Source organism: Ochotona princeps, chromosome 2 (genome assembly GCF_030435755.1).
Source record: "Ochotona princeps isolate mOchPri1 chromosome 2, mOchPri1.hap1, whole genome shotgun sequence".
Taxonomy (NCBI): domain Eukaryota; kingdom Metazoa; phylum Chordata; class Mammalia; order Lagomorpha; family Ochotonidae; genus Ochotona; species Ochotona princeps.
The window spans coordinates 7,873,664-7,900,882 of NC_080833.1; the positions used below are offsets into that span (position 1 = coordinate 7,873,664).

The following is a 27,219-nucleotide window of genomic DNA, read 5'->3' on the forward strand; positions in this document are numbered from 1 at the left end:
TGCCAATCCGATGCCGGGAACCAGGAACCTCTTCCAGGTCTCCCACGCAGGTGCAGTGTCCCAATGCATTGGGCTGTTCTCGACTGCTTTCCCAGGCCACAAGCAGGGAGCTGGATGAGAAGTGGAGCTGGCGGGATTAGAACCGGCGCCCATGTGGGATGCCGGGGCGTTCATGGTGAGGTATTTAGCTGCTAGGCCACGCCACTGGGCCCAATTTTAGGTAGATTTTAAAATTTGACTTTCAAGGTAAGAGATGATGCTTGTTTGAAGTTAAAGCACTGTTTGGGATGCCCACATGCTCTCTCAGTGCCTGCAGTGCAGTCCCACCTTTGTATCCAGTGAAGCCTCCTGCTGGGGCACCTGGGAAAGAGCCAGTTTATGGCCCAAGTGCTTGGCTCCTTATGGCCCACATGATCAGGACTGGAGTGGGTCCTGCCTTCCGGCTTTGGCCAGGCACCACTCCAGTGTTGTTGGCATTCATGGAGCAGAGCAGTACCTGGAAAGTCTGTCTCTTCCTCTCTGCCACTCTGCCTTGTCAAAAGTGTGTCTGAGTGGATTGGCAGTGTGGGCCACCTGGCATGACCATTTCTGCTGCTTTAGGGCCTTGAATGATGGTCAGACAGGTTCCTTCCAGGGAGAGGGCATTTGCAGGCTGGCTCACTGGTCCTCACCTTGGTGACACAGGGGTCAGTACAGATGGGCCACTTGTCACTTTACGGCTGCCTCAGGGCCTGAGGAGTGTCAGGTGAGGCTGAGGTGTGAAATGTGGTCAAGAGGCTCAGAGGAGAATTGGGGTGACTCAGGAGTCCTGCACATCCGTGACGGCAGTCTGAGATGGGGTCCTTGACTGGGCGACTCAGGGCTTGCTTGGAGCTCTCCTGAAAGGTCTTTTCTCCCCGGATGTTTTCCCAGGGTTGTCACTGAGCACTCAGCAGGATGAGTGACATGTCCCCACCGAGACTCCTGCACTTGGCACAGAAGAGCCTGCTGGGTCATGAGGCCTTGGCCATCCTTAGTCTGGACCAGCTTCCCAGAGAGATGTTCCCTGCGCTCTTCATGGAATCCTTTAACAATAGGCTCCTGGACACCTTGAAGGCCATGGTGAGGGTCTGGCCCTTTGAGTTCCTCCCTCTGGGCGACCTCATGAAGTGGCCACAAGTGGACATCTTGAGAGCTGTGTTGGATGGTCTTGACATGAATTACACCCAGAAGTCTGATTGCAGGTAACTGACACAGAGATCCAGGGATAGAGATGGGCTCAGGAAGGGTGGAAGGCTTGAACGCTCCAGAAGCTTCTTTGGATCGCAAGGGAGTCAGCTGAGAGAGGGTAGGTCACCTGAGTCCCTCTGGGGAAGGGCTTCCTGAGGTGACAGAGGGGACACATTCCTGCCTCTTCCCAGGTATACAGGAAGGCATTGGGTAGTGTGGACCAGGCAGGAGTTCTGTGCAAATGGGGGTGACTGAGAGACAGACACTGGGGAGAGGGAAGGGCCCCTTCCCTCCCTGCAGACTCAGGGCTCTCAGCCCTCCTCCCCTCCCTGACCCTCTCCATCCTTACCAGAGGCCCACAAGGGTCTGCAGTCCCCATCCCCTCACCTCTGCAAGGATCAAGATATATATCGAGGCAAAATAATTAAATAGATAAATAAATCAAAGAAGAAAGCCAGCAGCAGGGTGTGAGGTGTGGGCTCCCCAGCTCAGAAGTCCCCTCTGCCTACTCTCTGAGTCTTCCCTGTTTTACCCCCAGGAGAGGGAAGCTGCATGTGCTGGATTTACGGGATGCTGGTCTGAATTTCTGGAACGTGTGGGCTGAGTGCACGGATGATGCCTGCTCTCCTGAGCCCAAGATGAGGAGACAGCCAGTGGAGCACAAGCAGCCCAAGTCAGCCTTGAAGGTCATAGCCAATGTCTACCTCACCACAGCCACCCCTGATGAGTTTCTCACCCACCTGCTTCAGTGGGTGAAGGAGAGAGCCAGCCTGGTGCACCTGTGCTGCCACCAGCTGAAGATCTCGGCAAGTCTCATCCACAGCATGAGCAAATTCCTGGACATTCTGGAGCTTGGCTGCATCCAGGAGGTGGAAGTGTTCTGTGAGTGGCAACTCTCTGCCCTGGCCAAGTTTGCTCCCTACCTGGGCCGGATGGGCAGCCTTCGCAAATTGAGTCTTGCTAACATAAGTGTTACATCGCTCGTCACAATAGAGGAAATGATGGAGTTTGTCTCCCCGTTCGCCTCCCAGTTTGCCAAGCTGCCCCACCTTCGCAGCCTTCATATTCGCTCCTTTTACTTTGTGTTTAACCACCTGGATCAGGTGCTCAGGTGAGAAACAAAGGCAAAGTGTCCTGGGAGGGCAGAGTGAGCCTGGCTCATGGGCCAGTCAGAATCTGCGGATTAGTGAAGGACAAGCAAGGCTTGCTACTTCATCCTGATCATGAGTACTGATGTAGCAGGCACAGTGACAGGAAGCTAACTGCCTGGTGGAGGGAGCAGGTTCTGATCTTAAGGGTGAGTTTGGTAATTCATCAAGAAGTGTGTCGGAAAAAGTAGGTCTGTGAACTGGGCACCTTAAAATGTCAGCTGTCCACTCAGCACCTGTGTGGACAGGGTGAGCCTGTGTCTGGTGCCTGGAGTCCCAGGGAGGTGTGTGACCTCTGAGAAATGCATGTGAAAGGTGACAGGTGGTCTGGGGTCCCGGGCTGTGAGTGAGGTCTCGCGGGAGGGCACCCACAGGGCTGATGCTGCGCCTAGCCTGAACCTGAGCTTTATCCATGTCTCCCCTGGGCACTCATAGCCCAGACAAGTGACACTGTGCTGGACAGGTGAGGAAAGGTACCTTGAGAGGTTTTGTGAACTTGACCCAGTAACTCCAGTGACGGTGGGAGGTTTCAGCCTAAGAGTGGTTAACTTGAAGGACGGGTCTGCATTTGGATTGGAGCACACTGGGTGTTGGTGAGGGTGGGCATGAGTGGGATCTGGGGCTTTGGGGTTTGGCCTAAACAGATGTCTCCCACCTTGGTGTCATGCTGCAGGATTCATTCTTGGTGTCTCCCCAGGTGCCTGAAGAGCCCCCTGGAGACTCTCTTTGTAAAGGCCTGCCTGCTCTCCGAAGCTGATGTCTGCTATCTGTCTCAGTGTCCAAGCCTCAGAGAACTCAAACACCTGCACCTGCGTCGTGTCCCATTGACCCACATCAGCCCTGAGCCCCTCCAAGTTCTGCTGGAGAGAGTGGCAGCCAACCTCCTGACCCTGGACTTGATGGGCTGTGAAATCAATGACTCCCAACTCAATGCCATCCTGCCTGCCCTGAGCCAGTGCTACCAGCTCACCACCTTACGCTTTTGGGGGAACAGAATCTCCATGGCCATGATGGAGAAGCTGCTAGAGCACACAGGCAACCTCAGTGCTCTGAGAGTGGAGCAGTACCCAGCTCCCCTGGAGAGTTACAACACCCAGGGCATTGTCCAGCGGGAGAGGTTTTTCCATCTCTGTACACAGCTGATGGGCATCCTGGAAAGAATTAGAGAGCCTAAGAAGGTTGTGTTTAGCACAGACCACTGCTGGAATTGTGCAGAACGGATGCTGTTTGGCCTAAACCACTCTAATCAGTGCCACTGCTACCTGCTGGACTAAGTGGGTGCACATTTCCACATCTTCCTGCCAGACCCTTGCACTGAGGACCTGGGATGGGAGTGGGTAGCATGGGCTCAGACTCTAGCTACAGCGGGAAGGGGGAAAGCAGCCTGGGAAGCAGGAATTGCCAGGAGCAGGGAGTTGTCCTGAGTGGGGAGGGTTGCAGCAAGTCAGAATGGGATGACCTTAGGTTCTTGTGTTTTAATGTAAGTAGGCTATCTATTGCATTCCATGTTCTGATCTCAACATAGCATTGTCCTCAGTGGCAATAAATAAAGCATCATAATGCCAATCTCATTTGTGCATCTGGTCAACCTTCAGGATGCTCCCAGCTGGGAGACTTGAAGGGCAAAACATGTCTGGATATTCCTGCCTTCGCTGCAGTGCCAGTGCAGAGGGAGTGAGCCCAGGCCAGGAGACCCTGAGGTCCATGAACACAGCTGACGCCTCAGGGCTGGCCTCCCTATGACCAGATCAAACAAGGCAGGCCCCACTCAGCCTCAGACCCAGGCCACCTGGGTGCAGCTGCACTGCTCCAAAGGAAACACTGGCCCCTGTGTGACAAAGGAGGGTCTGTGAGGGAGTGGAGGCCCCACAGGTGCCCATCCTGCACTGCTCCTCCCTGCCCAGGGACTGCCAGCCATCAGTGCCCTGGGCAGCTCAGGAATGCAGCCAGCCCAGGCTGCCTGGCTCCTTGTTCCACAAGATGCAAGAAACAAGGCTTTTCCCTGCCAAGGTGGGAGGCTCACTAGGCTTTAGGCCAGCAGACCTGGTCTGGGTTCTACAGCAACTCCTCCCGCAGTTATTTGGGCGTTTGAGCACATTAGCTCACTGCAAAATTAATTTTTTTAAATAATCTTACTTGGTTGCATATGGTGCAAAGGGTCAAGGGCTACAGGAAAGTTGGTAATACAATTGTTTCCACCCTAATATCATTTTTTTCCCTGTATTAGGGGTAAGCGGAGAAACAAAGGGCAAAATAGCCCAACCCAGCCTCCCACCCATCCCAGATCCCCGATGTTAGGCATGCTCCGAGGGTCCTGATCAAGCAGTTTTGATTGTCCAACAGTTCTGAATTGCTGCCAATCACGCCATTCAAATCTCGATGAAACCCATTAAGAATCTATTGGCTGACATAGTCTCTTCATGGTTGAGGTTCTGAGATCAGCAATTCAGTTGGAGGGATCTCCAAAGAAACTTCATCTGAGATGATTCTTTTATTTTATTGTATTGTATTGTTGTTGACAATCTTTACATAGTTAATTGCGGTTTAAAAAAAAAGGTTCAGGGGGTATAGGGAAGTGGGTAAGACTATTATGTCCATATTGTTTCCATCATGTATCTGAGGTAAAGGGGGATATTGAGGGAGAAGCCCCACCCAGTTTCCCACCCACCCCAAGTCCCGGATGTGGGGCATGCTCTGAGATATTTGCTCAAGTGGTTTTAATAGTTCTCCAGTTATGAATCGCTGCCAGTTTCGCTCGATGAGGTCGTCCACTGATTGGTATGGTCCATCATAAAGTCTCCATTTGCCCCATATTTCGCTGCCAACATATAGCTGAGATGAATGATTGACCTGTTCTGTCTTCTCTCTTTTCTTGGTTAGAGTTCTAAGTCTGCCATTTCAATTGGGGAGATCTCCAAGGAAACCTTGAGGTATTCCCAGACCAGATTCTTGTATGCTCTAGCAAGCACAGGGCCCGGCACAGTCCATCACGCCGATCAGCTGGTGGTTTCAATTGCTGGGTTGGTTCTGTTTTCAGTCCCGACTTGCACTGGAAGCAATGGGTGTTGCAGTCCAGTCTGGTTCTGCCCAGCACATACTCGGCCCTTACATCAACCAGTGGGAGCTGCAGCCTAGTCGGGGCGACCCACAATAACCCCCACCAGGCCCGCCCCCTACCCTGGTTTGCCAGTATGTATAGCAGTAGACCAGTCTGTCCCCCATCCCATTTGGCTCTTGTACTTGCCAATGGGCATTAAAGCTTAGTTCCATCTAACCAACTCAACCATCCAGCCCTCACGGATGTTGTTGAGTGCCTCTCTGTCTAGCCACCCCAGCCCCCGTCCTAGTTTTCATGCCCTCCCACGGGACTAGTGACCCAAGAAGGGGGAACCTACTTTTTCCCTCCCAGGTCTCTCTCAGTCCCGGTTTATGCACTCTTTAGGTGGTATTAGTCCCCAGTGCCAGCTTCTGCCAGCTGATGCTGCGGCTAAGCCCAAACATCCCTCACCCACTCTAATTTATTCTTGCACCCACAGGAATAATCAGCCCAGCCTGGCTTTTCCCTGATCTAGTCCACATGCAGTGCTCAGGTGTTGTAGCCTTGCTTAGTCTGGTCTGTCCCCATCCCAGCCCACGCTCTCCAGTGGGAGTAGCTGTCCGGTGAGGGGACCATGAGATGATTCTAAACCTGAATCTTGTGTGAGTTTGCCAGGCCCGGCACTGTCCATTGCCCCAATCAGCTTATGCACATGCTGGTCATTGGAATTACTGGGTGAGGTCTGTTTCCAGCCCTGTCTTCCACTTGAACCAATGTGTGCTGTAGTCCAACTCGATGCTACCCACTTCATACTTGGTCTTCATGCAAACCAGTTTGAGCTGCAGCTTAATTGGGGAGACTCCCCATAACCCCCACCAGGATTTCCCCTACCCTGGTTCCCACGCTTGCCAGTATGTACCAGACTTGTTCAGTCTGTCCCACATCCCATTTAGCTCTTGTACTTGTCAATGGGCATTGAAGCCTAGTTGAACTCAACCAACCTACTGTCCAGCTCATACACATACTCGCAGATGCCTTTCTGTCTAGCAACCCCAGCCCCTGTCCTGGATCTTGTGCTCTCCAGTGGGAGTGGTAACCCAACAGGGAGGTGCCCACTATCTCCCTACTAGGCCACTCCCACTCCCGGATCATGCACTCTCCAGGTGATTCTGAAGTTTAACTTCAAAGATTTAGCCACCAGTGCCAGCCCCTGCCAGCTGACGCTGTGGTAAAGTCCAACCAACCCTCACCCAGTCTGATTTATGTTTGTACCAGTTGGAACATTCGGCCCAGCCTGGCTTTTCCCTGATCTAGCTCACATGAGGCCCACAGGTGTTGTAGCCAACCCTGGTGTAGTCTGCCCCCATCACAATTCACATTTTCTAGTGGGAATGGTTGTCCAGCAGGGGGGCCCACATTCCCCCTGCCGGCTTTGCCCCCTCCCTCCTATTTCTCATGTGTGCTGTTTGGGCACTGCGGTCACATCTGGTATGGCTCACCCCGCCTTGGCATGCTATAATGTGCACTGGTTTTTGTTGCGACTGAACCTGGCCTGACACATTCTCTATTCTGGTGCTCAGTTTCACCAGCAGGTGAAGTGAACTGGTTCAGCCTGGTCTAACTCCCAACCTGTGCTAAATGTATGCCGGGGTGCGGGAATCTTTCTTTGGCCTGGTCTGGGCTGCTCCCTATCATGGTTGTTGAGCTTGATGGCTACCACAGTAACCAGACAAGGATGGAGTTTGCCTCCAACCAAACCCGGAACGGATGGTGGAATTCTGGCGGGCCCCTCAGGCAGTGAGACCACCATTGCACGAATGAGGGGCACAGACCCATACCCCCCCACCAACAAGAGCAGAAGCAACTCCCGTTTTGGCTTCCGTGTCAAGGAGAGTTTAAAAATCCCTTTCCCATTTCTTCCGTGCTTCTTCCTCTGCAGCTCACTCCTTCACGTCTGTCTTTTCTGCTGCATGGGGAAGGGAAGCCCATGACCGTGGTTCCCTGAAATAAAGACCATCTAAATTCTTTTCATATATTTGGCTCAGTTATTCTTTCCCTGGTGAGTGGCGAATCTAACAGAGCTAACCTGCAGGGACTGTGTCCTGGCAGAGGCGTTTTCCAAGCTCTTCCATCAGAACCTCTCCCTATGCCAGATCTTGCGCATACTGATGGGTCCATGGGCCAGCCCGCTTTGCTGGCCTTCAATCCATTCTGGTTCTTATTGTTGGGTATTTCAGCCCAGCCAAGGTTTGTTCATACCCTGACACTGTTCACACATGGCTCATTAGGGGCAGAGATGCAGAGACCTAGCCTAGTCTGTCCTACATCTATCTACCCACCCAGATTCTCCAGAGCACCAGAGGGTGCTGGCATCTAGCCTGGTTAGGTGTGGCCAGCCCCAGTTCACACTTGTGCCAAGGGACACTGCAGCCATATCCAGACCAGAATACAGCCCCCATTCTGCCCCCACACTTTCCCGTGGGAACTTGAACCCAACAAGGGTGTACTCTCATAGCTCCCCAACCAAAGCAATTCCCAAGCCTAGATTATGTGTGTGCCAGTGGTTACCCTGACCCAGTTTGCTTAGCCCCTCACCTGTCTCAGCCTTTGCCTTCAATGCTGTGTATCGCTGACTCATGCAGAGCAGTCAGTGTAAGAGCCTAGTTTGGCATGACCTGTGTTCCATCCTGATTTTTGTTCTTGCTTATGAGTTGAGGTTTTCTCGGCCCTGCCCGGTCCATCCCCTTCCAGTTGCAGCTTAGCCCACCCCACATCCTATTAGAGGATGCAATTTCGGGTGCTGCTGCTTTGATCTGCCCAGACTGTTGTCGGTTCCTTTACCTGTAAGTGATGGCTGGTTCTATGGTCACACCTAGCTCAGCCCATTACCATCCCAGCTAACCTGTGGGACTTATATTTCCACAGGGTTGGGCCCACACTTCCCCCATAGAATCTACCCCCACACATGGTTCTCTCACGTGCTGGTTAGAGCCTTGATGCTGCCAAGTGTGACCTATCCACGGTTCCACCACCCAATAAGGTACTGGTAACTAGCCCTGCCAGACAGGCCCCCATCCATAGCTTTCGTGTGGACTGGTATGTGGCAGTCAGTGATGCTCTATGCTAACAGCCCATCTCAGGATTCCCATGTAGGCCGGTGAATCAGTCTGGCCAAAGTAGATCATTATGGACTCTCTCCTCCAAACCACCAGGTCTCAGTCCCATGCTTGCCAGAAAATTTCGTGACCCCATTGTGGGGATGTGTGGGCTAAATACTGTGGAAATACTAGTCCTGCTGGTTCGCTCAAGAGTTGGGTGGTGGTTGGCTGAGCTAAGTGTGACCATGGAACCTACCATCACTCATTGGTAAAGGAACCAACAACAGATTGGGCAAGTGAAGGCAGTAGCACCCGGATATGCATCCTAAGACAGGTTGTGGGCTTGGCTGGGCTGCAACGTCCACCAGCTCATACAAGGCCAAAATGAAAGAGCAGATTATGCCGGGCACTGGCCTAATATCCACTGGCATGTAGGAGAACGGGGGCTGGGAATGGGTCAAGTGGGGGGAATTGAGGAATTTCCCCTAGTGGATCACAACTCTCACTGATGATCACATGGTCCAGGCCTGGGGGTCAGGCAAACTTGGCAAAGTAGCTCCAAAGGCTGGCCAATGTGTGGGTTGGATATGGAAAGCGACACACTGGGCAGGGCTGAGCAAGTCTTAGCTTACAAGCAAGAACAGAAATCATGCTGGAGCTCAGGTTATGCCTAACTAAGCTCTTATACCTACTGGTCTGTATGAGCAGGGAGTGTTAGAGCACAGCATCTAAGGCAAAGTACAAGACAAGTAAGGGGCTATGCCAAGCTGGGTCAGGGCAATCACTGGCATGTGCATGATCTGTGGCTGGGATCAGGCTTGGTTGGGGAGCTAAGAGGACATCTGGCTGGGTTGAGGTTCCCATTGATGAGTTGGGCCTGCGTGGGCCTGTATTCTGGTCTGAATATGGCTGAAGTGTCCCTTGGCACAAGTGTGGACTGGGATTGGGCACACCGAGCCAGGCTAGACTCCAGCACCCTCTGGAGCTCTGGGGGACCAGGGTAGATGTAGGACAGATTAGGCTAGGTCTCTGCCTCTACTGAGCCATGTATGAGCTGTGTCAGGGTATGGACAAGCCTTGGCTGGGCTGAAACATCCAACAGTAAGAATCGGAGTGGGTTGAAGTCCAGTCAGGAAAGGCCACTGTGCCTGCCAGGACAGGAGGTGGACTAAGTAGGGCTGGCCCATTGACGTACCAGTATGTGTGAGATCTGGCATTAGGAGAAGTTCTGATGGAAGAGCTTGGGATACTCCTCTTTCAGGACACAGTTGCTGCAGGTGAGCTCAACAACCATGACAGGGAGAAGCCCAGCCCAGGCCAGGGCATGGTAGCCTGGCATACATTTGGCACAGGCCGGGGGCAGACCAGTCTGAACCAGTTCACATCACCTGATAGAGAATCCAAGTACCAAAACAGTGTGGGTCAGGCCAGGATCAGTGGCAACACATACCAGTACACAATACAGATGGGATTGGGTGCTTGCTAGTCTGGGTTAGAATGTAACCCTCATCAGCATCAGCTGGACGTGGGTGTAGACTAGGCCAGGCCAGTTTATAGCACCACTGGCAAATGCCAAGGTGATGGGGCCATGCCAGATTGGGCCCCAGTAGGCAACCAGCACATGGGAGAAATAGGAGCGAGGGGGTATAACCAGTAGGGGGAACGTTGAGGACTCCCTTGCTGGAACACAACTCCCACTGGAGAGCATGAAATGTGATGGGAGCAGACCACACCAGGCAGGGTTACATCTGTGACTCTAATGTGAGCTAGATCAGGGAAAAGCCAGGCTGGGCCGAATGTTCTGACTGGTACAAACATAAATCAGAGTGGGTGAGTGCTGGTAGAACTTTGCAGCAGCATCAGCTGGCAGGGGCTGGCACTGGTGGCTAAATCTTTGAAGTTAAACTTCAGAATCACCTGGAGAGTGCATGATCCGGGAGTGGGAGTGGCCTAGTAGGGAAATAGTGGGCACCTCCCTGTTGGGTTATCACTCCCACTGGAGAGCATGAAAACCAGGACAGGGGCAAACCTGGCTGGAGAGAACTGCATCCTCCAGCATGTGCATGGGCTGGATAGTGGGGCTGGTTGAGTTGAACTAGGCTTCAATGCCCTTTGACATGTATGAGAGCTGAATGGGATGTGGGACAGACTGAACCTGTCAGCTGTACATACTAGCAAGCACGGAAACCAGAGCGGGGGGTGGGACTGCTTTGGTTATTTAGAGTCTCCCCAACTAGGCTACAGTTCTCACTGATTTGTGTGAGGGCCAAGAGTGTACTAGGCAGAATCAGGCTGGACTGTAAGACCCATTGGAGCGTGTGGAAGGCAGGGCTGGAAACAGATCTCACCCAGTAATTGCAACCACCAGCATGTGCATAAGCTGATTGAGGTGACGGACTGTGCCAGACCCTTCACTGGCAAGTACACGCAAGAATCAGGTCTGGGATCACCTCAGACAAAGTTTCTCCCACTGAACTGATGATCTCAGAACCCCAACCATGAGAGAAGTGCAGGTTCCATGATCTGACCATGGATTGCAAGTGTCAAAGCTGAGCCTCCTCAGAGGCTTAGACAAAGCCTTGGACAGCATATCCAGGTGCATGTGGAGGATATGGCAGTCCATCGCAACCTGGAGAGGACAGCAGGGACCTCAAAAAAGGAAGGAGGACAAAACAGATGGATGAACAGCTCCAGCCATGTCTTGGCAGTGAAACTCCAGGCAAAGGGAGACACTAAGGTCGACTATGTCAGCCAGGGGATTCTGGAGATTACATCATGCTTGGAATGGCAAGATGGCCAACAATTCAGAATTGTAGAACTATCAAGACCACTTGAGCAGTGCCCTCGGTGCATGCCACACATAGAGACCCTGGGATGAGAGGGAGCCTGGGTGGGGCTTCTCCCTTTATCTTCCCCATTACCCCAGAAGAAAACAAAATTAATAATGATAATTTGGAAACAATGGCCTTACACACTTTCCAATAGCCCTTGACCAAATTGTGCCCTAATCAACTATGTGAAGGTTATCAAAATAAAATAATTACCTGGCCCAGCAGTGTGGCCTAGCAAGCTAAAGTCCTCGTCCTGAACGCGCCAGGATCCCATATGGGCACCGGTTCTAATCGCAGCAACTCCACTTCTCATCCAGCTCCCTGCTTGTGGCCTGGGAAAGCAGTGGAGGACGGCCCAATGCATTGGGACCCTGCACCTGCATGGGAGACCTGGAAGAGGTTCCAGATTCCTGGCTTCAGATCGGCGCGCACCGGCCCGTTGTGGCTCACTTGGGGAGTGAATCATCGGATGGAAGATTTTCCTCTCTCCTCCTCTCTGTATATCTGACTTTGTAATAAAAAAATAAATAACTCTTTAAAAAAAACAACATGAAATAATTACCAAAAAAAAAAAAAAAAAAAAACCAAAACCAAAAAATTACTTGGGGAGGGGAAACTGGGGAAACTGTAGTGTTGTGGCCTAGCAAGTTTTTTTTTTTTTTTAACATATTTTCTTATTATACCTCAAATACCAAAAATGATAGAAGTAACATACAAAGTAAAATTATAAAGCAGCTTAACACATAAATAAAGATAGAAAGATTCTTGACAAAATGTTGTTGTCTTGCCTGGCCAAACTTAAAATGATAATACATCAAGACAATATATTTTATATCCCTTAAATGGAAGGTTAGTTCATCTTCTAATACTTATCTAATCAACAAAAATATTATCATAACAAATTGGCAACTAAAAACCATGACCATCATCATCAAAGAAAGGGCCTTTCATACAATTTGAACACATCATTTTTAAAAAAAGAAAATACTCCTATTAACGGGAGGTAATATGATTAAACCATCAAAGAAAATTACTTTTTTTTTAACTATTTTTCGGATTGACTTCATTTCATAACAGCCACATCAATCACAGCAACAGTAACAACAACAGCAACATCAACAACAAATTGTAGCACCTTGATAAAATACTGTGCCACTGAGTAAGCAACACATGCTTAACTAAAAGGAAACATAGAAGTCTCTTAGGAACTATGATGCCATCGTATACTTCATGGGCACTTGATGAATTCTATTAGAGAAAGAGATTATTTGGAAGCAAGCAAACTGATATAAAAACATCAAAACATATGAGATACAGCCAAAAGAGCAAACAGACACTCAAAAAACAGTATAGCTTGGAGTGCTGGAGTTACCCTTTCCATGTTGGCTTCCTTATATGAGAGAGAATATATGGTATTTGTTCTTTTGTGATTGACTCATTTCACTGAGCATAATGGTTTCTAGTTGGGACCACCTGGTTTTAAATAGAATAATATCATTCTTCTTGACAGCTGAATAGTATTCCATTGAGTAGATGTACCACAGTTTCTTTAACCACTCTTCCTTGGACGCACATCTGGTTTGTTTCCATGTCATTGCTATTGTGGATTGTGCTGCTGTAAATATAGCATTACAGATCCCCTTCTCATATGCAGATTTCACTTCTGTTGGGTATATTCCTAAGAGCGGGATTGCTGGGTCATATGGCAGGTTTATTTGCAAATTTCCAAGCACTCTCCATATGGATTTCCACAATGATTGTACTAGCCTACCCTCCCACCAGCAGTGAAGGAGGGTGCCTTTCTCCCCAGATCCACGCCAGCATACGCTGTTTTTCGAGTTCTGAATGTAGTCTCACAGGAGTTAGGTGGTACCTCAAGGTGGTTTTCATTTGTATCTCTCTGATGGCTAGAGAGCCTGAGCATCCTTTCATATGTTTGTTAGCCATTTGAATCTGTTCTTTTGAGAAATGTCTGTTCATTTCCTTTGCCCATTTTGCTACAGGGTTTGTTTTTTCACTGTCCCTGGGTTTCTGAAGCTCTTTGTAGATCCTGGATATTAGTCCCCTATCACTTGTGTAGAATGCAAAAATTTTCTCCCATTCTGTTGGTTGCTTCTTCACTTTGTTAATTGTTTCCTTTGTTGTACAGAAACTTTTTAGTTTGATGTAGTCCCATTTGTTCATTTTGGATTTGATTGCCGTTGCTTTAGGCGTCTTTTCTAAGAAGTCTTTCCCTGTTCCTATATCTTGGAGTGTGTTTCCTATGTTTTCCTTTAATAGTTTGATGGTTTCTGGATGTAGGTTTAGGTCCTTGAGCCAATTAGAGCTGATTTTTGTATAGTGCGACAGGTGCGGGTCTTGCTTCTTTATTATGCGAGGTGCTATCCAGTTGTCCCAACAGCATTTATTGAATAGACCAGGTTTTTTAGCTGGATTGTTTTCAGTTTTCTTGTCAAAGATTAGTTGACTGTACATGTGTGGATTCCCTTCTGGTGTTTCTATTCTGTTCCACTGATCTTCTCTGTTTCTGTACCAGTACCAGACTGTTTTGATAACCACTGCTCCATAGTATGTCTTGAGGTCTGGAATTGTGATTCCTCCAGTTTGATTTCTATTTTTCAAGACAGCTTTAGCTATTCGTGGTCTTTTGTGATTCCAGATGAACTTCTGTATCATCTTTTCTATTTCTGAGAAGAATGTTGCTGGGATTTTGATTGGGATTGCATTGAATCTGTATATTGCTTTTGGTAATATGGCCATTTTGATAATGTTGGTCCTGCCAATCCAAGAACATGGTAAGGTTCTCTATTTTTCAAGGTCTTCTTCTATTTATTTTTTAAATGATTTATAGTTTTAATCATAGAGGTCTTTCACATCTTTAGTTAACTTAATTCCTAGGTATTTAAGATTCCTTTCCTCTATTTTAAAGGGAACTGTACTTACAATTTCTTTCTCAGCGGTGGAATTATTTGTATACACTAGTGCCATCGATTTGTGTTCATTAATTTAGTATCCTGCTACTCTGCCAAAGTCTCTTATGAGTTCCAATAGTCTTTTGACTGAGTCTTTTGGTTCTCCTATATAGAGAATCATGTCATCTGTGAATAGCGATAATTTCAATTCCTCATTTCCAATTTGTATTGCTTTAATTGCTTTTTCTTGTCTAATAGCTCTGGCAAGGACTTCCAAAACTATATTGAAGAGTAGCGGTGAGAGTGGACATCCCTGTCTAGTTCCAGATTTTAGTGGGAAGACTTCCAGTCTTTCCCCATTTAGCATGATACTGGCATTGGGTTTATCGTAAATTGCTTTTATTATGTTGTAGAATGTTCCTTCTATGCCTATCTTGTTTAGGGTTTTTAACATGAAGTGATGTTGGATTTTATCAAATGCCTTCTCTGCATCTATTGAGAGGATCATATGGTTTTTATGAGTCAATTTGTTGATGTGATGTATCACATTTATTGTTTTGCGAATGTTGAACCATCCCTGCATGCCTGGGATGAATCCCACCTGGTCCGGGTGAATGATCTGCCTGATGTGTTGTTGGATCCTGTTGGCTAGTATTTTATTGAAGATCTTTGCATCTATGTTCATCAAGGATATTGGTCTGCAGTTCTCTTTTTCTGTTGTTTCTCTCTCTGGTTTTGGTATTAAGGTGATATTAGCTTCATAGAATGAGTTTGGAAGAATTGCCTCTCTTTCTATTGTTTGAAAAAGCTTGTGTAAGATTGGGGTAAGTTCCTCTTGGAATGTTTGGTAGAATTCAGCAGTGAAGCCATCTGGTCCCGGGCTTTTCTTGGTTGGGAGGGCTTTAATTGTTGATTCAATCTCAGTGCATGTTATTGGGCTGTTTAGATTGTTAATTGCTTCTTGATTCAATTTTGGTAGATTGTATCTGTTCAAAAATCTATCCACTTCCTCTAGGTTTTCTGATTTGTTCGCATATAGTTGCTTGTAATAGTTCCTGATGATTCTTTGTATTTCTGAGGTATCTGTTGTTATATCTCCATTCTCATCTCTGATACTATTGATATGTATTTTCTCCCTCCTTTTTTTTTAATTAGTTGAGCTAGTGGGGAGTCTATTTTGTTGATTTTCTCAAAGAACCAGCTCTTTGATTGATTGATCTTGTGTATAGTCCTCTTGGTCTCTATTTGGTTTATTTCCTCTCTTATTTTGATGATTTCTTCTTTCCTACTAATCTTGGGATTGCTTTGTTGTTGTGTTTCTAGTTCTTTCAGCTGTAAGGTTAGCTGATTTACTTGGTGCTTTTCTTGTTTCTTGACATAAGCATTGATTGAAATTAACCTTCCTCTCAGCACCACCTTGATTGTGTCCCATAGTTTTGATAAGTTGTGTTGATGCCTTCATTTGTTTCAAGCAATTTTTAAATTTCCCCTTTGATTTCCTCTCTAACCCATTGCTCATTTAGTAATATATTATTCAGCCTCCATATGTTTGTAAGTCTTCCTTGGTGTTTGGAATTCTTGGTCTCAAGCTTTACTCCTTGGTGGTCTGAGAAGGTGCATGGTATGATTTCCACTTTTTTTAATTTGCTGAGGCTTGTTTTATGGCCTATAATATGATCAATTCTGGAGAAAGTTCCATGTACTGATGAAAAAAAGTGTATTCTCTGTCAGTAGGATGAAAGGTTCGATAGATGTCAACTAAGTCCATTTGCTCTAGAGTTTGGGTGAGTTCTATTGTTTCTTTGCTGAGTTTCTGGTTTTTTGATCTGTCCATTTGTGTTAATGGGGTATTAAGGTCTCCCTTAAGGAGACCTATTTCTCCCTTAAGGAGTCTATTTCTCCCTTTAATCCCGTTAATATTTGTTTCACATAGCTAGATGCTTTGGCATTTGGAGCAAAAACATTTATTATGCTGATTTCTTCTTGCTGGAGGCATCCTTTGATCATTATGTGGTATCCTTCTTTATCTCTTTTGATGCTCTTCACATCAAAGTCTATGTCATCTGATATAAGAATGGCTACTCCTGCTCGTCTTTCCTTACCATTTGCTTGAAATATCTTTTTCCATCCTTTCACTTTCAATTTTTTCTGATCTTTGTTGGTGAGATGCGTCTCCTGTAAGCAGCAGATAGTTGGGTTTTGTTTTTTGATCCAATCCTCCAATCTATGGCGTTTGATTGATGAGTTTAAGCCATTTACATTCAGCGTTATTATAGATAAAGGACAGTTTGGTCCTGACATTCTGGCGATGTGTTGATCTATGATTGGGTCTTCTGTTAGCCATTTAGTTGGATGTTCTCCACATTTGCCTTTGTTTCTGATGGTTGCTATTTCTTTTTTCTTTCATGGGAACCTCCTTGAGTATCATTTGTAGGGCAGGTTTAGATGAGACAAAATCTTGAAGTTTTTCTTTATTGTGGAAGAATTTTATTCCATTTTCAAAGACAAAGGAGAGCTTTGCAGGGTAAGTTATTCTGGGCTGAAAATTTTTCTCTCTTAGAATCTGGAATACGTCACTCCAGTGTCTTCTGGCCTGTAGTGTTTCCTCTGAAAGGTCAGCTGTGAGTTTAATTGGGGTTCCCCTTTATGACACTTGATTTTTTTCTCGTGCACATTTAAGGAGTTTTTCTTTTTGTTCAACTGAACAGAGCTTGATTATCATGTGTCGTGATGAAGTTCATTTTTGGTCAACTCTGTTGGGAATTCTGTAGCCCTCCTGTATATTATTTTCTAATTCTTTGCTCAGCTGAGGGAAGTTTTCCTGTATTATTTCATTGAATACGCCTCTAATCCCAGCTTCTCTTTCTGCACCTTCTGGAATACCCATAACTCTTATGTTAGACCTTTTAATCCTATCTTTTAATTTTTGGATACTTTTTTTTTTAGCTTGACCTAGCTCTGCTTCCAGCTTTTTGTTTGTTTGTTTCTTCGTGGTGGCAGGAAATATCTTCTAATTCTGAAATTCTTTCTTCTGCCTCATTCATTCTGTTTTTGAGACTCTCCACTGTATTTTTAATTTGCTCTACTGTGTTCTTCATTTCTGATATATCAGCCTTAATTTGATGTATTACTGCTATTTCTTCTTTGAACTCTTGTTTGTACTTCTCATTGTTGACCAGCAGCTTTGCAATGAGTTTTCTGAGTTCTTTGTCCCCCATTTTCTCAATGTCTTCCTCAGTTAATTCTGAGAATGGGCGAAGCTTTTGCTCCTTTGTTGGAGAGACTTCAGTAACATTCATAGTGCTTTTATCTTGTCTTTTACCTTTTGTAATTGCCAATCTGTTTGACGACATCTCTATGGCCTGTTACCTACAGGTGTATAAGTTGACTTTAATGTTCAATCAGGGCCCTGGGTTTGGGAAACACAGCTGTCCTGAATAATTTCTTTGTCCGCGACCCAGATTTTGTAGGCATGACTGAGCTTGTCGCCTCCTGCTGGCCAACAAGTCTAAGTACCTCCTGGGGCTACCCTGGGCCGACTTGGTGGCGTGCCCTGTAGAGGCTGTTTTTTTTCTGTGGAGCCTGTGCAGTGCTCTAAGATGGAGGTATTTTTGTCCCCAGGTCAATTCTTGGGCGATTCAGCTGACCTCCCTTTAGTGTAACAGTGTCCGTCCTGTGACACTGTTATCTGAGAGCTGCTGAACCAGCGCACGCGCAGTTTGCCACTCCTCCTCTTGCAGTTTATCAGTGTTTGGAGCACTTGCCTCAGTGTCCGAGATGAAGCCCGTATGAGGCACCAGAAAGATCAGGGGGCTGTCGCCATCAGCTCCAGAGACCACACAGACCCCACAGGCTACAAGGCTGTTGCTGTGGGCTCAGCTCCGCACAATTAACCAGCAACACGCCCACTCTGGATCTCCACTTAGGGTTCACACCTGCTGCCCTGCCACCCGATATGACTCCAGGTGGAGAACTGCAGCTGCTAGCTTTCAGTTCCAGGGACCACACCGACCCCGCAGGGAGCAGAGCTGGTGCTGCCCTCCACCCCTGGATCAGATCCATATGAACAGTCAGAAAGGGGCCTGGGTGTTGCTCTGTCAACTCCGCTTTCCGCCTCTCCACACAAGGTGGCGCCATGAGTCCCCGACTCCCTCTGCCTGCAGCTGGTCTCAATCACCCAGCTCAGATTGTCAGGCCCCGGACCACACTCGCCTTCCTAGCTCCCCACACGGACCCAGGCTCTCACCTGGCGGTCACAACGTCCGTGTGGAGGCCACTGCTGGATGTCTGGCTGGCGCTGGAAATGGATCGCTGGAGCCTGGATCACCGGAGCCTGCAGTTCCGAAGGTTGGCGAGTCCCTGGTCGGCAACGAGGTCAGTCACCGGAGCTCTAGCACGCCGGAGGCTGGGTCCTGTGGTTCTCTGCATTCAGCCCCTCGTAGAGAGATCCCTGTGTAGGAATGCCACAGTAGACTCTGGCGGCCGGCTGTCAGCGAAGCAGAGGTGCCTCATTCCCCTCTCCGCAGCAGCTCCATTGCTCTGCCCTGGTGAAGACCCCCTGCAGCCGGGCTGGCGGCGGGTAACTTCTCAGCAACAGTGGCCTAGCAAGTTAAGCTGTTGCCTGCAACACCAGCATCCCCTATGGGCCTTGGTTTAATGCCCAGCTGCTCCAGTTCCAATCCAGTTCCCTGAGAACGTGCCTGTGACATAACTGAGGTCCCATGTACTTGGACCCCTGCACGCTCAGTAAAGACCCAGCCTGAACTCATGGTTTCTAGCTTTGGCCTGGCTTAGGCCCACAATGCCTGCTTAGGGAGTGAACCAGCAACTAGAAGATCTGTCCCTCAGTTTTCCTCTTTCACTAAGTCTGTAATTCCAACAAATGAACACATGTTTAAAAACATCTGTAAATTTTGCAGAGAGCTAATGTTCTCAAACACCCAAAACTGTGGGGGGAGTTGCTGTGGAACCCAGACCAGGTCTGCTGGCCTAAAGCCTAGTGAGCCTCCCACCTTGGCAGGGAAAAGCCTTCTTTCTTGCATCTTGTGGAACAAGGAGCCAGGCAGCCTGGGCTGGCTGCATTCCTGAGCTGCCCAGGGCACTGATGGCTGGCAGTCCCTGGGCAGGGAGGGGCAGTGCAGGATGGGCACCTGTGGGGGTCTCTGCTCCCTCACAGACCCTCCTTTGTCACACAGAGGCCAGTGTTTCCTTTGGAGCAGTGCAGCTGCACCCAGGTGGCCTGTGTCTGAGGCTGAGTGGGGCCTGCTTTGTTTGATCTGGTCATAGGGAGGCCAGCCCTGAGGCGTCGGCTGTGTTCATGGACCTCAGGGTCTCCTGGCCTGGGCTCACTCCCTCTGCACTGGTACTGCAGTGAAGGCAGGGATATCCGGGGTGTTGTGCCCCTGGAGCACATTGAGGTTTCCACTGGAAAACCAGCTGGGAGCATCCTGGAGATTGAGCACAAGCACAACTTCAGACTGGCGTTATGATGCTTTATTTGTTGGCATTGAGGACAGTGCAATGTTGAGAACAGAACATGGAATGCAACACTTAACCTACTACACATTAAAACACAAAAACCACCTAGACTCCATTTTGACTTTCCCAGCTCAGGTCAACTCCCTGCTCCTGGCAATTCCTGCTTCCCAGGCTACTTTGCCCCTTCATGCTGCAGTTAGAGTCTGAGCCCATCCGACCCGCCACCATCTCAGGTTCTTGCTGCAAGTGTTCAGAAGAAAGATCTGGAAATGTGCACACAATTAGTCCGGCAGGTAGCAGTGGCAGAGTTTAAGGTGATTTTGGCCAAACACCATCCATCCTGCAGAATTCCCACAGGGGTCCGTGCTAAATGCAGCCCTGATAGGCTCTCTAATTCTTTCTAGCATGCCCATCAGCTGTGTGCAGAGATGGAAAAACCTCCCGCGGTGGGCAATGCCCTAGGTGTTGTAGCTCTCCAATGGAGCTGGATAAAGATCAAGTCTCAGAGCACTGAGGTTGCCTGTGTGCTCCAGCAGCTCCTCCATCATGGCCATGGAGATTCTGTTCCCCAAAAAGCGTAAGGTGGTGAGCTGGTAGCACTGGCTCAGGGCAGGCAGGATGGCATTGAGATGGGAGTCAGTGATCTCACAGCCCATCAAGTTCAGGGTCATGAGTGTGGCTGCCACTCTGTCCAGCAGAACTCGGAGGGGCTTGGGGCTGATGTGGGTCAGTGGGACACCACTCAGGTGCAGGTGTTTGAGTTCGCTGAGTTTTGGACACTGGGAGAGATAGCAGATATCAGCTTCTGAGAGCAGGCAGGCCGTTACAGAGAGAGTCTCCAGGGGGCTCTTCAGGCACCTGGGGAGACACCAAGAATGAGTCCTGCAGCATGACACCAAGGTGGGAGACATCTGTTTGGGCCAAACCCCAAAGCATCAGATCCCACTCACACCCACTCTCACCAACACCCAGTGTGCTCCAGCCTGAGTGCAGACCCATCCTTCAAGTTAACCACTCTCAGGCTGAGGCCTCCCACCGTCACTGGAGTGACTGGGTCAAGTTCACAAAACCTCTCAAGGTACCTTTCCTCACCCGTCCAGCAGAGTGCCACTTGTCTGGGCTATGAGTGCCAGGGGAGACATGGATAAAGCTCAGACCCTGGACAGGTGCAGCATCAACCCTGTGGGTGCCCTCCTGCTAGGCCTCACTCACAGCCCGGGACCCCACAACCACCTGTCACCTTTCACATGCATTTCTCAGAGGTCACACACCTCCCTGGGGCTCCAGGCACCAGACACAGGCTCACCCTGTCCACACAGGTGCTGAGTGGACAGCTGACATTTTAAGGTGCCCTCTTCACAGACCTACTTTTTCCGACACACTTCTTGAAGAATTACCAAACTCACCCTTAAGATCAGAACCTGCTCCCTCCACCAGGCTGCTAGCTTCCTGTCACTGGGCCCTCTGCCTCAGTACTTAAGCTCAGCATGAAGTAGAAAGCTTCATGTCTGTCTCACTGGTCCATGGCTTCTGGATGGCCCATGCTTGAAGCCCACTCTGCCCTTCCAAAGTAACTTGCGTTTGTCTCTTACCTGAGCACCTGGTCCAGGTGGTCTGCCAGGAAGTTGATAGAGTTCATATGAAGGCTTCGAAGGTGGGGCAGCTTGGTAAGCTGGGAGGTAAACTGGGAGATGAACTGCACCTTGTTTTCTGGGGTGATCCGGGATGGAACGTTGATATGGGAGAGATACAATGTGTGAAGGCTGCCCATCCGGCCCAGGTAGGGAGCAAACTTGGCCAGGGTGGGGAGTCGCCAGTCAGAGTTCACTTGCACCTCCTGGATGCAGCCAAGCTCCAGAATATTCAGGAATTTGCTCATGCTGTGAATGTTCTTCACCGAGATCTTCAGCTGGTGACAGCACAGGTGCACCAGGCTGGCTCTCTCCATCACCCAGAGAAGCAGGTGGGTGAGGAATGCATCGTGAATGACTTCCAGGAGGTAGATGTTGGCTATGACCTTCAAGGCTGACTTGGGCCCCTTGTGCTCCACTGGCTGTCTCCTCATCTTGGGCTCAGGAGAGCAGGCATCATCTGTGCACTCAGCCCACACCTTCCAGAAATTCAGACCAACATCCCGTAAATCCAGCACGTGCAGCTTCCCTCTCCTGGGGGTAAAACAGGGAAGACTCAGAGAGTAGGCAGAGGGGACTTCTGAGCTGGGGAGCCCCACCTCTCACACTCTGCTGCTGGCTTTCTTCACCTTTCTTCTTTGATTTAATTGTTTGTTTATTTTGCCTATAGTTTTTTTCCTTATGCTGACAGAGGTGAGGGGATGGTGACTGCAGACCCTTGTGGGCCTCTGGGAAGGATGGAGAGGCTCAGGGAGGGGAGGAGGGCTGAGAGCCCTGAGTCTGCAGGAAGGGAAGGGGCCCTTCCCTCTCTATGCCCGTCTTTCATTCATTCCCATTTCTGGTCAACTCCAGCCTTGTTCCCACTACCCAGTGCCTTGAAGTACCTATGGGAAGAGGCAAGTATATATCTGTCCTGGCAGCTCAAGGAAGGCTTTAACCAAAGGGTTTCAGGTGACCTGACCTCTCTCTCACCTGACTCCCTTGCTATCCAAACAAGCTCCTGGAGCGTTCAAGCCCTCCACCATCCCTGAGCCCATCTTTCTTCCCTGGATCTCTGTGTCAGTTACCTGGAGTCAGACTTCTGGGTGTACTTCATATCGAGCCCATCCAACACAGCATTCAGGATGTCCACCTGAGGACTCTTCATGAGGGCGCCCAGAGGGAGGAAGTGGAAGGGCCAGACCCTCACCATGGCCTTCAGGATGTTCAGGAGCCTCCTGTTGAAAGCTTCCAGGAATAGTGCAGGGAACATCTCTCTGGGAAGCTGTTCCAGACTAAGGATGGCCAAGGCCTCATGACCCAGCAGGCTCTTCTGTGCCAAGTGCAGGAGTCTCTGTGGGGACATGCTGCTCATCCTGCTGAGTGCTCAGTGACAACCCTGGGGAAACATCCGGGGAGAAAAGACCTTTCAGGAGAGCTCCAAGCAAGCGGTGCCAGCCAAAGCCAGGAGCGAGGACCCAATCCAGTGCTGATCAGTCTGGTCTTAGGGCTCCAAGCACTTGGGCTGTAAACTGCTCTTTCCCAGGTGCCCCAGAGGCAGGCTGAACTGGAAACAGAGGTGGGACTGCACCGCAGGCACTGAGAGGGCATGTGGGCATCCCCAGCAGTGCTTTAACCTGCAAAAAATTTCCAACACTTATGCTGCAAATCAAAATTTAAATCTACTTAAAATTTAACTAAAAACACAAACAAAAAAAATAGATAAGAAACTACTGCCAGGGACGTCGTGAATTAAACAGTTTTTGATTCATTACCCAGTTGTGTGGAAGACCTGATACAATACCCACAGCATGCATGTTATATATGTCTGATTCAAACTAATTACCAACTTCCTTTATTATGATTTTAACTGGAAAGTCAGATGAACAGACAGGAGGAGAGACAGAGAGGAACTTCTTTGGTCCATTGAATCACTCCCCAAGTGACTGCAACATTGGAAGCACAGCTGATCCAATGCCAGGTGTCTGCGCTTCATCCTGGTCTTCCAGGCAGATGCAGGTTCTCAAGGCTTTTGGCTGTGCTCCACTGCTCTCCCAGACCACAAGCAGGGAGCAGCATGAAGGCAGGACAACCAGGATTAGAACCATCATCTATATGGGATCCTGTTGCCAGCAGCATGGTGCTAGGCTAGTGTGCCGGGCTCCAATACTAATTCTTAAACCCTGAAAGGCTAAGGACTATCTTTTCTCCCCAAATCAGAGCACAGGTAGTGCCTCACGCGGTCTCTTCCACAGAAGACTAGGAGGAGGAATATATCCAAAACACCCATTGCTGGAGAAACCAACATGCACCCCTACGTTCATAGCAGCACAATCAGTAATTGCAAAAAACATGGAAGCAACCGAAATGCCCATCAGCAGAAGACTGGATAAGAAAGCTATGGTTCATATACTCCATGGAATACTACTCAGCTATTAAAAAATACAAAATGCAGTCTTTGTGGCCAAATGGGCTCAACTGGAAACCATAATGCTAAGGGAAATGAGCCAATCCCAAAAGGTTAGATACCACATGTTTGCCTTAATTTAAGATGATATGATGTCAATACGAAAAACAGTATATGTAAAATGTAACATTATCTCAACCTCAAGCAGCCTATCTCACACACAATAAGATATTGTGAAATAACCAATGAACCAACAATCAATGTAAGTCAGACTGCTTATGATCAAAGAACTGTAAAACCTAATATACTTTTAATACCCTATGTTATCCCATAGCTGGGAGAGAACAGAGAAATCTTTCATCCCCCTAGAATGTGTAAGGAAGACGTGTAATATAATCTACCAGGACCATAACTGGTAACTCATAGACAATAGACTCAAATCAGCATTAGACAATAGTTAAACTACAATAGCATATAATGGGAATTAAGAGCGGTCATGACAACCTCTTAACGGCAGGTCATATGCACAGAGCCGGGGGGACCCCAGAGTGGAGCAGGGGGACAGGAAGAGGCTTGTATCTCAACCCTGAAGACTCACGGATTCTCACCAAGGACTGTCAGTACGAGCACCAAGGACTACATCCCAACTGCCAAGGAGACCACGGGGAATTGGAGTGCCCTCGGAGGCCAAGAACTCTGAAGTCATCCACTCCGCTTGAATCTACCACATGGGATGGAAGAAGTCCAAATCCTCCCTTGCAGGATCCAAGGGCGTCAGAGCAACAGCCAGGAGCCCTGAGCAGTCCGCAGAAACAGAAGAACAGTAAACTTCCTTCGGGACTAGGGAGGGGAGCTTTCTCTGTTCCTTGCCTGGTTGCAACTTTGGGTTCCCACCCTCTCTTGCAATGACCATCAGGATCGCTCCAGAAACCCCTCAAGCAAATAGACAAACAATCAAAACTTTAGATAGAGAACAACAAGGAAAGCTTGGAATCAGACAGGAAACGGTCAACGGGGATTCACTTACACCATACTAGGTGGGACACAAAGATTGGTTATTCCTCACTAGGGTATTGAGGATTTCTCTGCACGCCCCTCCTAAAACTGTTCTGCACCTAAAATGTTGACATATGTCTTGTTAGAGTTTTAAGCCAGTCTAGACTACTGGAAAAAAAAAAGCCAAGTTCAGCAAAATTATGCTTCAATGCTATATAATGATAAATACTATAATGAAAATTTAAAAAAAATACTATAATGAAATTAGGCACGAGACAGCTGAATACTAATCTATAGCCATTTTAAGGTGTATAGAACCCAGTTGTATATAAACTAAATTTGAAATGTCAACGAAGATGTCACAGGACGTGGTAAAGAACTTGTATTTTTTTTAAACATGTTGGTTCCTCGATTTTATGTCAATTGATTTCATAACATTGTAAAGTGTTGTTGATGTTAGGTTGGGGCTTTTAATTGATGGGGATGATACTCAGCCGGCTCTACCTTCAGACCAGAGATGGTCTCTCCAATAAGCCGTTGAATTTGGGCAATAAGATGATGGAATCTATGCTTGGTATATGCTTGCAATGAAAGAATCTCAACTGATCTTGAACTGTGGTTATGCAACAAGGTGGAGGAATCCACCATGGGGGGAGGGTTTGGAGAGGGGATGGGGGAATCCCAGTACCTATAAAACTGTGTCACATAATGCAATGTAATTAATAAAAAAATTTTTAAAAAGAATAAAAAACAGAATAATAAAAAAAAGACTAGGAGGGAAGTCAATAAGAAAAAGTGTCTACAGCCTGGTGCTGTAGCCTAGTTGAGAACGTCCTTGTCTTGCACGCACCTGAATTCCATATGGGTGCCCCATTCCCATCTCGGTCCTGGCTTGTAGCCTGGAAAAACTGTTGAGGATGGCCTAAAGCCTTGGGACCCGTATCTGCACAGCACACCTGTGCAAATCCCTGTCTCCTGGCTCTGGATCAGCTCAGCTCTGGACATTGATGCCACGTGGGAGTGAATCAGCTGGCAGATGATCTTCCTGTCTCTCCTCCTCTTTGCATATATTACTTTCTTTTTTGTAAGATTCATTTTTATTGGAAAACTGTTTTTACAGACAGGAGGAGATACAGAGAGGAAGATCTTCCATCCAATGGCTCATTCTCTGAGCAGCTGCAACAGCCAGAGCTGCACTGATCCAAAGCCAGAAGCCAGCAGCCTCATGCAGTTCACTCACACGATTCAGGGAGGGGAGTCCAGGTGTGGGAGAGCAATGATTAGAGGCTGGTAGGGGTGAGGGAGGAGGCTGGGTAGCAAGTGCTAAAAGTGAGAGGAGGGGAGGAGTCACAGTGTCCCACAGCATGATGGGAGCCTCAAGTTCAGAGTGAACGACTCTGTACTTAAGCTCCACAAGAGAAGAGTTCAAGGCCTCCAAATGCAGACCAACGCTCTTCTGTTTGTCTGGCTAGGACATCCTATACACACGTGCTCAATTACTACACACTGCAACTCTTCAAATGTGCCCACTCGCTATGGCTTAACCAAAGATTCTCTGTAAAATTTTAAAAATACAAGACCCAGCACAGTAGTTTGATGGTTAAATTGCTCACCTTGTACACAGCAGGATCCCATATAGACACTCGTTCTAATATGAGTGGCCCACTCTCAATTGTTCTCCCAAGTTGTGGCCAGAGAGGGCAGTCAATAAGAGCCCCAACCCTTGGGACACTGCACCCATGTTGGAGACCTGTAGAGGCTCCTGGTTCCAGGCTACATATATGCAGAGCTTGAGCCTTTGCAGCTGCTTGGGGAATAAATCTCATCCTCTTAGTATATTTGACTTTCTAATAAAAATAAATCTTTACAAATTTTTTTTTTAAAGATTTATTCACTTCATTACAGTTAGATATACAGAGAGGAGGAGAGACAGAGAGGAAGATCTTCCATCTGATGATTCACTCCCCAAGTGAGCCACAACGGGCCGATGCGCGCTGATCCGAAGCTGGGAGCCAGGAACCTCTTCCGGGTCTCCCACATGAGTGCAGGGTTCCAAGTCCTTGGGCCATCCTCGACTGCTTTCCCAGGCCACAAGCAGGGAGCTGGATAGGAAGTGGAGCTGCCGGATTAGAACCGGCGCCCATATGGGATCCCGGGGCATTCAAGGCAAGGACTTTAGCCGCTAGGCCACGCCGCCGGGCCTTACAAATTTTTTTTTAATACAGGCTAAAGTTGTCCAGCGGTAGGATGGGCAGCCATCTGCAACACCAGCAAGCCATCTGATCCACCTGCTGTCAGGTCCCGGCTGCTCCACTTGCCAGCAAGCTCCCTGCTAGTGTGTCTAAGAAAGCAGAGGAACGTGGCCCAAGTGCTTAGGTGTCCTGTACCCACATAGGAAGAAGACTGGGACACAATTCCTGGGCTGCAGGCTTCAGCCTGGCCCAGCCACACTTGTTGTGGACATGTGGGGAGTGAACCAGCACATGGAAAGAT

General features: G+C 48.3%; 2 protein-coding genes across 2 annotated transcripts; one reads left to right on the forward strand and one right to left on the reverse strand.

Moving 5' to 3' along the window:
• The first annotated feature begins 936 nt into the window (after positions 1-936).
• On the forward strand, positions 937-3,631 carry LOC131479647 (PRAME family member 12-like). The gene is made up of 3 exons (XM_058661013.1): positions 937-1,223; positions 1,748-2,320; positions 3,055-3,631. The coding sequence occupies exons 1-3, from the start codon at positions 937-939 to the stop codon at positions 3,629-3,631; spliced, it is 1,437 nt and encodes a 478-aa protein (XP_058516996.1).
• Positions 3,632-20,171: 16,540 nt separating this feature from the next.
• LOC101521754 (PRAME family member 12-like) lies at positions 20,172-22,698 on the reverse strand. The gene is made up of 3 exons (XM_058661014.1): positions 22,412-22,698; positions 21,306-21,878; positions 20,172-20,571 (listed from the first exon to the last, which is right to left on the reverse strand). Exons 1-3 carry the CDS (start codon positions 22,696-22,698, stop codon positions 20,172-20,174), a joined length of 1,260 nt encoding a protein of 419 aa, XP_058516997.1.
• Between the last annotated feature and the right edge of the window lie 4,521 nt (positions 22,699-27,219).